The following is a 13,313-nucleotide window of genomic DNA, read 5'->3' as shown; positions in this document are numbered from 1 at the left end:
TTCAACTGTATATCTTCAGGAAGACGAATCACATTTTATCTCCATACCAAACACCTACACAGAACGATTTTATAAGGCAACCTTACTACAAACAAACGCTACGAATGGATTTCGAGTTCTGTTTCAAGATTTGTATCTCAGTAACGATGATGTTAAAGTCCTAATAGGGACAGGTAACGATCCGTCTGATATACAGTCTATCATCGCAACTATCCATGGATTCATAAACTCTGAGCCTGATGATGTCTATGTAGATACCAATGAGATGTGGTTTGCTGCTATAGGAGGGCGGCTAAACAGCATTATCCGTTTGGATGTTGGTGTTACTGCCATTGATTTGCTGAGTGAGTATAATTGCATCAATCAGACTTTACTGTTTAAAAATCCTTGCGGCTTTTAGAATAATAAATTGATTCGAGATAACAGAAGTGACAAATGAATGCGTTAATCAACCTGACTTTATTCAGATTTTGGCTTTATTGTTAGACAGTGACATTGCTAGATGTAAAATAGGACGTTTAGAGCCTGCCCGAATAGTACATTTACCACCAACTTTGACAAAGATTATCCATCAAACTTTATAAGAAGAGCGTATGCATCGCTGTAGGTTAAAAACTACGATTCCAGATGTTCCGAGACAGGAATCTCTAATAAATGAAATAGATGTCCCACCTTTTGACAAATCAACAGCCCTATTTAACGTAATTATTAAATCGTGCTCCCTTCCGTTACAAATATTACATCTATTAAAACAAAAAAGTAAATGCAATAGTCTATGTGCAAGATCAACTGTAACTAAAAATGCATCGGTTGATTGCAATTATTATTATAAAGAAGCAGAGATTAGGGTTATTATTATTGAGTGATTATAATACTTCTAAAACAAACATTGTCCTTTTTCTGTTTCAGATTTCTTTCCTTGTTCGGGATCGAACATGAACGTGTCAGTGACGTTGGTTTGCGATGGACAGTACGACTGTGACAATTATGAGGATGAATCATCATGTAGTAAGTAACATAATACCTCCTTAGTTTTGATACTGAAATTCTTTCTGACTACATTTCCGTATTCTGACACATTAAGTTCTGATGCCTAGTACCGTATACATGATATAAAATACAAGTTATATAGGCAAATTAGCAGAAATCCCAATTCGCATATACCCTAATGAGTTACCCCAGGGGTCTCTTTCATAAAAACTTGTTATTAAAAACAAATTCTAAATTTCTATGACAAACTTGCTCTCGACCAATCAAATGCCTTGATTTCTGTAGCTTATAACAGTTGTTTTTAACTTGTTATTGATAACATATTTCGTCGCTGTTTTCACGAAGTGACGGTAGTGAAAAAAAAATTGCATTCACTTTGCGTTACGATTTTCCTCACTACCGTCACTTCGTGAAAATAGGGACGATTTTATGAAACAGGGCCCAGTTACACGCATACGGAATTGTTATAATGCGGATAGGGAAATATGAAGTCATATTTCGCATTCTCTCACATTCTTTTCCACTGTCTTATGAAATCTTGAAATTCATTAATATCTTGTATTTTTACGGTGAACTTTCTCCATTATTTTTTAAATAGACTTTTTTCGTCTGACTCATGGAATTTTCTTGGATATTTGTGTCATTGGGTTATGGCTTTTGTGCTCTCGGCCTATTAGGGTTTCCCATTTTGTTCCAACGACTTTTCACAACTTGATAAGGGCCAGGGATTTGTTCTGAAAGTTTCACTCATTTCACTCACAAAAATTTACCTCTAAAAGTTACTGATTATATCTTAGCCATCAATAAAATATGTGGCAGGCTGAGTGAAGCTGTCGTGTTACCCCCCCCCCCCCCCCCCCTCCCCGCTAAACCACCTCAACAGACCCCATGAAATCGGGTCCAAGCACCATATTTTGTAATAAACAGATAATGTTTCCTATCGAAACATGTAAAATGTGTTGTAATATCCAGTCATAATGTCTCCCAATAGAATATCGTGCATGAGGTAGATGGGTTAAAACCGACCTGACTTTGGGCTCTGTTTTGGGAGCTCTGACAGATACGGGCAGGTCGACAACCTTTTGGGGAGTGACCTATATCATATCTCGTATGGATAAAATGAGGTTTATCTTTTCCGGAGAGGTTCCCAGGCTAGTCAGTGCAAGGTGGTGAAGCTTATCTACGAATTCCTAGTTTGAGAACTGATCAGAATCCTCTACAGATGCGAAAGTCACTTGTTTCTTTTTGTATTTTTTTATCATTTTAAACTCATTGCAACAAATTCTTACAGATTATTCAGCTGTATATCTTCAGGAAGGCGAATCACATTTCATCTCCATACCAACCGCCTACACAAATCGAAATTATTACGCAACCTCACTACAAACAAACGCTACGAATGCATTTCGAGTTCTGTTTCAAGATTTGTATCTCAGTAACGATGATGTTAAAGTCCTAATAGGGACAGGTAACGATCCGTCTGATATACAGTCTATCATCGCAACTATCCATGGATTCATAAACTCTGAGCCTGATGATGTCTATGTAGATACCAATGAGATGTGGTTTGCTGCTATAGGAGGGCGGCTAAACAGCATTATCCGTTTGGATGTTGGTGTTACTGCCATTGATTTGCTGAGTGAGTATAATTGCATCAATCAGACTTTACTGTTTAAAAATCCTTGCGGCTTTTTGAAACAATAAAATGACTGGAGATAACAGAAGTGACATATGAATGCTTCGATCAACCCGTCCTTAAGATGTTGGCTTTAATGTTAGACAGTAACATCGCTACAGAGGCGGATCTACGGGGAGGGGGGGGGGGGGGTAAGGGGTTTAACCTCCCTTCCCCCTTGGGCTACCAAGTGAAGATGTAATGTGCACTAACACAACGGCATTATAATAATAATAATAATAATAATAATATGTCTTGTTTACCCAGGGTAGCCTCATCAGTATTCATACTGTTCTCCCTGGAGGCCATGCAATCATATTATTACCCCGGTCATCGGATTCTGGCTTACCCGCACACAATGTATGCACATTCTCCACTCCCTGGGGAGCATTCCAGCCAGTGCATCATTTTTACAAGCGCACACTTGCTAATCTAAGCACATTAGCTTTCGCATCCTACCGGGTTATGTTAGTAGATGCCAGGAAAACATTCAAGTTTCAAGTTTCAACTTTTATTTATCTTTCTTTCATAACACACTTTACAAATATGACATGAATATAACAAGTTTACAGAATATGGCGTTACAAAAGAAAGATGAGGTGACCTTGGTTGAAAGCAAGGCTTGTGGATTTAAGGTCCCTCATGAGTGGCTTATGAATACGTCCTAAAAGAACAAAACTCGTAAGATAAGAATAAAACATACATATAAGTGCTGACAAAACTAAACTAACTAAACAACTGATAAAATATAAACATAAATAAGTATAATAAAATCTACTGACTACTAAATAATGAATATAAGAGAGAAACAGGAAAATACAACGAGCAACAGGACTGAAACACAGACAAAAACAAAAAAAGACAGAGAGGTGAATAGATGTGAGAGATGGGAGTAGAATTATGCTGACCTATATAGTAATTAATTTTCTTAAATATTGATCACAACTATAAATCTAGACGATATCGACTCAAATAGAGTAACTTCAGTTTGCGCTTAAATACATAAATACTGACTGATTGCGTTATTCTTGGTTCAAGGGAATTCCAAAACCTAGGTCCAGTGGACCCCACAGTAGTAAGGGCAAATTGCGTTCTAACAAGAGGCAAGTGATATGCTTGTGCCTGACGTGTGGAATAACTATGAACTTGGTTATTTTTCTTAAATATTCTAGCCAAGGCTACTGGCAGTAGACCTGCATTCAATTCATACATTAGAGCTCCTAGTTGTAAATGATAAATATCTTTAACTTTCAAAACACTGCTATTATAAAAAAAGAACATCTGTATGCGCAAGATAGTGAGTATTACAAACAATTCGTATTACTCTTTTCTGTACCAGTAGTAATTTATCCATTTGAGATTTGAACGAGTTGCCCCAAGCTAGCACACCATAGTGCAAATATGGCAAAATTAAAGTTCCGTACAACATACGTAAAATATTCAGTGGGAACACAGATTTCAATTGATAAATTACACCAGTATTTCTTGACAATAATTTACAAAGTTTACTAATATGGTACTTCAAATTTAAATGTTCATCAATATGCAGGCCAAGAAATTTAAATGTAGATACTCTTTCAATCTCAACACCATTGAACATTACATTTCCAGGCAATATACTCAGGGAATTACTAAAGAGCATATAATTAGTTTTTTTAAGATTTAAAGACAACTTGTTTGCATGAATCCACAAAGTCGCATTTGTCAACTCAGAGTTTACAGTCTGCAAAAGAGTTTGTGGATTTCTGTGAGAGAAAAATACACTCGAGTCGTCTGCAAATAAAATGAATGATAACATTTTTGCGGAAAGTTGAAAATCGTTAATATACACAATAAACAAAAGCGGGCCTAGAAGGGATCCCTGTGGGACCCCACAAGTGACGTCCCTCAAATCTGAATCAATTCCATTTAAAGTAACAAACTGTTTCCTATTTGTTAAGTAGCTTCTAAACCAATCTAATGCTATTCCCCTTACACCATAATGGCACAGTTTATCTATTAAAATATAATGATTTACAGTATCAAACGCTTTAGAGTAGTCTAAGAAGACACCAACTGTATGCATGCGTGCATCTAAGGCACTGGATATCTTGTCCACCAAATGTAGAATAGCATGAGTGGTAGTGTGTTTTTCACGAAAACCAAACTGAAAATTAGACAAAATGTTAGCATTCATCATAAATGTTATCGTCCGAGTATACATTAGCTTCTCAAGAATTTTAGAAAAGGTATTCAACAAAGAAATAGGACGATAATTATTCAAGATAAGGGCATCACCCTTTTTAAAAATGGGCACAACCTTTGCAATTTTCATTTTCATGGGTACAACACCAGTGGTCATTGATAGATTAAATATATGTACGAGGGGTTGTTCAATACCATCAATTACATTTTTTATCAACATCACTTACGGGGGTTCAAAATAGCATCCCCCCCCCCCCCCCAAAAAAAAAAAAAAAAAATCGCCTCGCCGCCACGTATACGCGGCTCATGGACGATGCCCCGCACCGTCATTGGGTCAACCCCCCCCCCCCTAGCAAAAAGCTAGACCCGCCCCCTGCGCTAGTTGTAAAATAGGACGTTTAGAGGCTGCCCGAATAGTAGATTTCCCATCAACTTTGACAAAGATTATCCATCAAACTTAAGAAGAGCGTATGCATCGCTGTAGTTTAAAAACTTAAATTTCAGATTTTCCGGGGCATGAATCTCTAATGAATGGGTGTCCCACCTTTTGCCAATATCAACAGCCATTTTTAACGTAACTATTAAATCGCGCTCTCTTCTACAAGTATTAAAACTATTTAAACAAAAGAATTAATGCAATAGGCTATGTGCAAGATTATTTGTAACTGATAATGCATCGGTGATTTCAATTATTATTACAAAGAAGCAGAGATTAGAGTTATTATTATTAAGAGATTATATTTATAATCAGAAATAAGTGATACTCTTATGACACACATCGTCCTTTTTCTTTTTCAGATTTCTTCCCTTGTTCGGAATCGAACAAGACCGTGTCAATGACGGTGGTTTGCGATGGACATTACGACTGTGACAATTATGAGCAGGCGCGCCGGAAGCAGTTTGGGATTGGGGGGGGGGGGGGGCAAACATTCCAGGGGGCTCACCTTCCAGGGGCAGTGACGTACTCTCTTTAAAAAAAAAAGTGAATTTTCAAAATCACGGACGTCACTCCTCTGGAAAGTGAAAATGGAGTGAAAATAGAGTGAACATTCACTCTTTTTTCTTAGAGAGCACTCTAAAATCAATCGATTTTCACTCCTAAACAAGTGATCACGGACGTCACTCCCAAGAAAGTGAAAATAGAGTGAAAATTCACTCTTTTTTTTAAAGAGAGTACTGAGCAAAAACGTTTGGAAGTGTGGGGGGGGGGGGCAGCACCACCACTCTTACACGTTACATGCAAGCCCCGCGGAACGTTTTTCAAAGTGGAGTATTAACGATCAGGTAGAGCGTAAACCCCGAAAGCTCAGGTTTTTAGGCATTAAATTACGTTCAGATAAGCATATTTAGATACCTTATTTGTGACACTGGCAGGTCACTAATTGGTGGAGTGTCCAGGGAGCAGAGCCCCCGGAATCTCAGGGGTTTTAGGTATTTAATTACGGTCAGATGAGCATCCAGGGACCGCCTTAGGGCCCTTGGTGGGGTCCAGGGGGCAGAGCCCCCGGAAGCTCAGGGGTTTTAGGTATTTAATTACGGTCAGATGAGCATCCAGGGGCCGCCTTAGGGCCCTTGGTAGGGTCCAGGGGGGCAGAGGCAACGGAAGCTCAGAGGTTTTAGGTATTTAATTATGGTCAGATGAGCATCCAGGGGCCGCCTTAGGGCCCTTGGTGGGGTCCAGGGGGCATAGCCCCGGAAGCTTTGGGGTTTTGGGTATTTAATTACGGTCAGATGAGCATCCACGGTACCGCCTAAGGGCCCTTGGTGGGGTCCAGGGGGCAAAGCCCCCGGAACCTCTGGGGTTTTAGGTATTTAATTACGGTCAGATGAGCATCCACGGGACCGCCTTAGGGCCCTTGGTGGGGTCCAGGGGGCAGAGCCCCCGGAAGCTCTGGGGTTTTAGGTATTTAATTACGGTCAAATGAGCATCCAGGGGACCGCCTTAGGGCCTTTGGTGGGGTCCAGGGGGAGAGCCCCCGGAAGCTCCGGGGTTTTAGGTATTTAATTACGGTCAGATGAGCATCCAGGGGACCGCCTTAGGGCTTTCGGTTGGGTCCAGGGGGCAGAGCCCCCAGAAGCTCGGGGGTTTTAGGTATTTAATTACGGTCAGATGAGCATATTTTGATACCTCATTTGTGACATTGGCTTGTCACTTATTTTTCTCTCTCTCTTTCTTTTTCTCTGTAACATACTTTTTCAAAAAGTTATGGGGGCTCGAGCCCCCGAGCCCAGCTTTTTTGCAGATCATGACATAAAGCCTTCTTATTTAGCATATTTTTCGCCCGACTGTAAATTTGGGAATTTCTTATTTTTCAACAAACGCATAAAAAGGTTCGACTTACCGGAAAAAAAATACCGGAAAATCATGTCATTTCACCAACAGTTGTAAATCACTGGCATCGAATAAGAAATACCCCCCCCCCCCTCCCACTCAGTACGCCAGCGTTCAGGGGCTCATGTCTTCTCACCCCTATAACAAAAAACACACACGCTTTCCCATTCTCTCACGATATGTCCACGATATGCGCGTATCGCTATTATGAAAAAACCTCCATTGATAAATGTAGGTGGCATGCGCAATGTTTAGGAAATTTAATTTCTGTTAACTTTCCTTTTCTTTGAATGGAATTTTATATGTGATTTAATTCAGGTTTTTATTATTGTTCTGTTCTTTGGGGTTTAAAATACAAACCATCTTTACTCCTTTAGTGTTTTTTTTGTTTTTTTTGGGAGGGGACGCGTTTTGGGGGGGCAAAAAATGCGTTTTGCCCCCCCCCCCCCACTTCTTTGATTGGGGGGGGGGGGGCAACTGCCAACCCTGCCCCCCCCCCCCCCCCCACTTCCGGCGCCTATGATTATGAGGATGAATCATCATGTAGTAAGTAACAGAATACCTTCTTAGTTTTGATACTGAAATTTCTTTTTGACTACATTCCCGTGTTCTGACACATTATCTTCTGATGCCTACTACCGTATACATGATATAAAATACAAGTTATATAGGCAAATTAGCAGAAATCCCAATTAGCATATCCCCTAATGAGTTAATAACCCAGGGGTCCCTGTTATGAAATTTAATGGTTAAAATTCTATGACAAATTTTAACTCATCCAGTCAAACGCCACGATCTCAGTAGCTGATAACGGTTATTGTAACCTTTTTTGTTAACAGTTTTTATGAAGCACGGCCCAGGTACACGAACACGGAATTGTTGGAATATGGATAGGGAAATATAAAGCCATATAATTCGCTTTCTCTCACATTCTTCACCACGGTTTTACGAAATTGTTAAAATCATTAGAGTCTTGCAATTTTACTGTGAATTGTCTCCACTCTTTTGAAGAGAAACTTGTTTTGTCTGTCTCGTGGACTTGTCTTGGATATTTTAGTGGCTTATGTGCTCCCGGCCTATTAGGGTATCCCATTTGGTTCCAACGACCTTTTCACAACTTTGTAGAAGCCAAAGACCTGAATAGTAAATCATTTCACTCATACAATTTTACCCTTCAAAGTTACTGACATTTTGTAAGTCATTGATAAAAAGTGCGGCAGTCTGAGTGTAGCTGTCTGGTTAACCTCGTATGGATATTATAGGGTATATCTGTGGAATATGAAGCCCTGTATATTGGTGCAGTGATAACTTGTTTCTTACCAGATGTAAAATGAGGATTATTCAACACCGGTCTACTGATGAAGATAAACCATGTTCCCTGTTTTACCAGAAATAATAGTATTGATATTAGATAAATTCTTAACGCGCCTAATTACTTAAAGTAATCTAAGAAAACTTAATGTAATTATGTAACAACGTACATGATACACCATCCTGTCCTGTTTACAGACCAGGCCTTATTTCAGCCGGGACCGGGAATCGTCCTGAAAACCAACAGGACAGTCAGTTATGTGATTTCGGGCATGCGCAAGCCGATATTTCGCTCGGCTTACCCTTCTTTTAACTTCCGTGGGCTTTGCGATCTCTTTTCCTTCCGTCTTGTTCTCTAAAGCTTCTAAATACATTGTTGGTCATAATGGTGGAATAATTATTTTTGCCCCAATTCATGGAATGATTTTGACAATGATTTATTCCTAATAGATCTAGATAATAGCATACATTCTCAGATTTTATTGAATAATAATTTGTGAGTGTTTGTTTTGCGTGACTGCTAAAGCATGTGTATGCTACTCTGCTAATCAACTACGTCATAAAGTCATAACTGACAGTAATGAGAACTAATGCCTCATAAAAGGGCACTAATATAGCACATCGACACGGTTTTGATCCTGAGGGCTCACAGTAACGAGGCCATTGCTTAGCCACTGAATCATGATTGTACGCAGCGGGAGCTAGGGTATGTCCCCGCCCCCACAATTACAAAAAACAAAGAAAATGCAATAGTTATAAATAATTCATTGCATTTTGCTCCGACCCCTAACATAAAATAATCCTATATGTGGGCATGCCTTGAACCATAATGCATGGCCTTACAGAGGAATTTTTCCTGTCGGGGACCGGGGAAAATGCAACAAATTATTGATAATTTATTGTTTTTTCTTTGTTTTGTTTTTTTATTTGTGGGGGCGGCGAAGTACCCTAGCCCCCGCTGCGTAAAGTCATGATTCAGTGGCTAAGCAATTGCCTCGTTACTGTGAGCCCCCGGGATCAAAACCATGTCGATGTGCTATATTAGTGCCCTTTTATGAGGCATTAATCCTCATTTCTGTCATTTATGACTTAAGGACGTAGGTCCCCTAGTTGATTAGCATAGTAGCATACACATGCTTTAGCAGTCACACAAAACAAACACTCACAAATTATTAAATATTCAATAAAATCTGAGAATGTATACTATTATCTAGATCTATCGGGAATAAATCATTGTCAAAAACATTCCATAAATTGTGGTAAAAATAATTATTCCACCATTATGACCAACAGTGTACATCGGGCCCCAACGTCCCTTTCCTTCTAATCAGTATTGTCGGGGGAAGTGTGTCCGGACGCTTAACAAAAATAAAGCCCTCGCTTTTGCCTTAGTATTTAACGAAAAGCAAGCATCAATTTTATTTACACATTCATTCATAAATCATGTTGACCTTATCTTTATATCTTATTTTATGCCAAAGTGGAGAGCCTCTAGACATAATTTTTAAATTCTTTTAGGTGATTCTCAGGCATAATTGGCTGGTGCTAATATCATTATGTTCATGTTATATCATTTTGTCAACCTTGTGATGTTTTGTATGTTATCATCTTGCCTGGAAATATAATAAATGAATAAATCAATCAATCAAATAGAAACCATCATGATTATTTGTCTTTCAAAATATTGGTTTTACATTTTGTATAAGATATTGCATGTAAACTTCTTTAAATCACCGATTTAGGTCAACTGTCCAGATACACAACCTGTCCAGACACAGAACGGGTATAAGTTATTTACAACCTGCTAAATTGAATTGTATACTCAATCTTCATTATTTTATATGCGTTATAAGATAATTGACTTCATTATTTCCCATTCACTGTCTGTCTAACGGATATATTTTTGCTGGTTTGAAAAGGAAAATGTATTTATTTATTAATATGAAGTAGTCATAACAATTTCGACAGCTAAATTCTTACTAAACAACCACTGCCCTCGATAAAAGAGAGGTATCAAAAAAGAGGGAAAGCCAACCTACTTTTTAATTTGACAATCTTTAGAACGGAGTTACCTGTTATTAGAACAATGCATGTACATGTGCTGCGGGTTTTAACGGAGCTTGTGTAGTACATGCAGGTATGAAAATATATTGTAACATATGTAAAGTGCTATCGGGATTCCTCGTATTCGTCAAGCAATGTTTTGGTAAATAAGGGGGAAAAGTCAACCGCTACCTACTTTCTAGTTTGACAATCTTTAGTACACCATTCTTAAATTTCAAGCTTTTGGAAAGGTTTTGTCGAGGAATATTAATGTAAAGCTTCGTCATGAATGTAAGAACATTTTCTCTCCTCTCTTTAGTTGACTGTTCTGGTGCCAACCCATGTCTGAACGGAGGTACCTGTGAGAGCGATACATGTACATGTGCTGCGAGATATACAGGAGCTTTGTGCGGTGACACGAGTAAGATCTTTTAAGCTTTTCCTGGTACTGCTTTAAATCCATTTACCCCTATTTTAATGTCTGCTCGTATTAGAGTGTTGCAAAAAAAATTGTCAATAATTTTTGTTCACTAAAGAAAGTAATTGCATATTCAAGGCGGGGATCGAGCAGCACCTTGTGGCTATCATCTTTCTCATTCACGCAGATAATTAGGTTAAATAAAGCTTTATTAATTTAAGTTATTCTTGGAAATGTCTGACCAGTGGTTTACTTTATTCCCATTCATCCTTTCCCTTCAACTTTTATGGGCATAAGGCTTCCTTTTCAGGGGTCATCACAAGGGCTCTGACTTACTACGACTATGACGTTTGACCGGTGCTTACTTTACATTGTTCACTCTGAAATTCTTTACCGGGAAGTTTTCTTCTTTCATCCAATGAAAGTTAGCATTGTTTTGGTATGTCATATCTCTTCAGAAGACATTTGTTATAAGCCACATACAAAATCACATTATTTGGGATTTAAAATATGCGATTATCCTACTAACAAAGAACATATAAATGTTTATGGCATATGTAATACGTGATAATTATAAACCTGAATACAAACAATTACATCATCTCTCATCTTTAGAGTTTTAATAACGGCTCCTATTGCTATTACTCCTGCCCCGCTTTTAAAAAAAAACGAGGTAAAGTAGGTCATGGACACCACCTCTGAATTTTTATAATTTCATAATACAAATTCCAATCTTTTATTCTTAATGTACAGCAAATAGTCACTTGTTATTTTCCTTCAAATGTGCAAGTTTCATTTGGTATAATTTTCTCCACTTTGTAGTTGACTGTTCTGGTATCAACCCATGTCAGAACGGAGGTACCTGTGAGAGCAATGCATGTACATGTGCTGCGGGATTTAATGGATCTTTGTGTGAAAGAGGTATGAAAATACTTCATTATAATGTGTATATTCAATGGTATCTCATGCAAAAAAGTAGGATCTTTATTTTACTTAATAAATGTTCTGCTAATCTCCTGTCGTGAATCTTTTAATACAGCATAAGGATCAGGTAGTAAATTTGGGGTGCTCTTGATGATAATGAGCTAATATATAGTGAGAAGAAAGAAGAGTCCACAAGTGAACCTATATCATGACCAATTGAGACTTGGTGATATTAATATCATATTTCATATCATGTCCTAGACTTTAAGGGTAAATACATTGGCCCCAACGTCTCTTCCTATGTTATCAGTAAGTTTCCTACAGCCGGCTAAATAGTAATCGGAAATGAAATACGTTATTAGACATTTGACAAAATTATTACCCATTGATTTTCTGTCTAACGGATATATTTTTGAAGGTGGAAAAGGGAAAGTAATTAATTTCACAACTATTTGAATACATTATGTTTCAAGGTCCAAAAAAGAACAGTATTCGTTTTTTAATATTAACTTGACTGTTGTAGTGTTTATTATCACGGAGTATTATCCATGTAACTTTGGAAGTCTTAACAATTTCGACGTCATCATTCTAACTTACAACCGCTGCCCTCGAAAAAATGAGACATTTACAGATTGGGGAACTCTTACCTACTTTGTGATTTGGTAATCTTTGATATACCATTCTTAAATTGTGTGTACATCACCTAAAATTATTTTGGTATTTCACTTTCATCATTCATACATTTCCACGTGAACTGTGAATGACAAAATTCGTCGTGAATTTAAGGATATTTTCTCTCCTCTCTGTAGTTGACTGTTCTGGTAGCAACCCATGTCGGAACGGAGGTACCTGTGAGAACAATGCTTGTACATGTGCTGCTGGATTTAATGGTGTATTGTGTAGTACAGGTATGGAAATATATTGTAGCATACGTTAAAGGAAACCTCACCCCAAGGAATAACTTTAGTTATTCTGTGAGATTTTTTTATATTATTGCCCATTAATCTGTATGTAACATATGCTAAGTGCTATCGGGATTCATTGCATACGTCAAATAATATTTTGGTTTAAAAGAAATTAATGGTTAATAATTAATTGGTAGTCATAACAATTTTGACGTCAGCATTCGAACTTTATACAACAGCTGCCCTCGAAAAAAAGAGACATAAAAAGATTGGGGAAAACCTACCTACTTTGTGATTTGACAATCTTTGATATACCATTCTTACAATGTGTGTACATCACCTAATATTATTTTGATATATCACTTTCATCATCCATACATTTTCACGTGAACTGTGAATGTAAAGATTCGTCATGAATTTAAGGATATTTTCTCTCCTCTATGCAGTTGACTGTTCTGGTAGCAACCCATGTCGGAACGGAGGTACCTGTGAGAACAATGCTTGTACATGTGCTGCGGGTTTTAACGGTGT

General features: G+C 38.0%; 1 protein-coding gene across 1 annotated transcript; it reads left to right on the top strand.

Moving 5' to 3' along the window:
- On the top strand, window positions 1-10,970 carry LOC105442162. Its single transcript, XM_030995710.1, has 4 exons — window positions 1-344; window positions 910-1,008; window positions 2,282-2,629; window positions 10,855-10,970. The coding sequence occupies exons 1-4, from the start codon at window positions 266-268 to the stop codon at window positions 10,968-10,970; spliced, it is 642 nt and encodes a 213-aa protein (XP_030851570.1). The 5' UTR covers window positions 1-265.
- Window positions 10,971-13,313: the final 2,343 nt, after the last annotated feature.

The sequence above is a fragment of the Strongylocentrotus purpuratus genome, unplaced genomic scaffold, assembly GCF_000002235.5.
Source record: "Strongylocentrotus purpuratus isolate Spur 01 unplaced genomic scaffold, Spur_5.0 spur5_scaffold_3, whole genome shotgun sequence".
NCBI lineage: Eukaryota > Metazoa > Echinodermata > Echinoidea > Camarodonta > Strongylocentrotidae > Strongylocentrotus > Strongylocentrotus purpuratus.
Note: the sequence above shows the minus strand (reverse complement) of the source record. Positions and strands in the feature narration are given on the sequence as shown.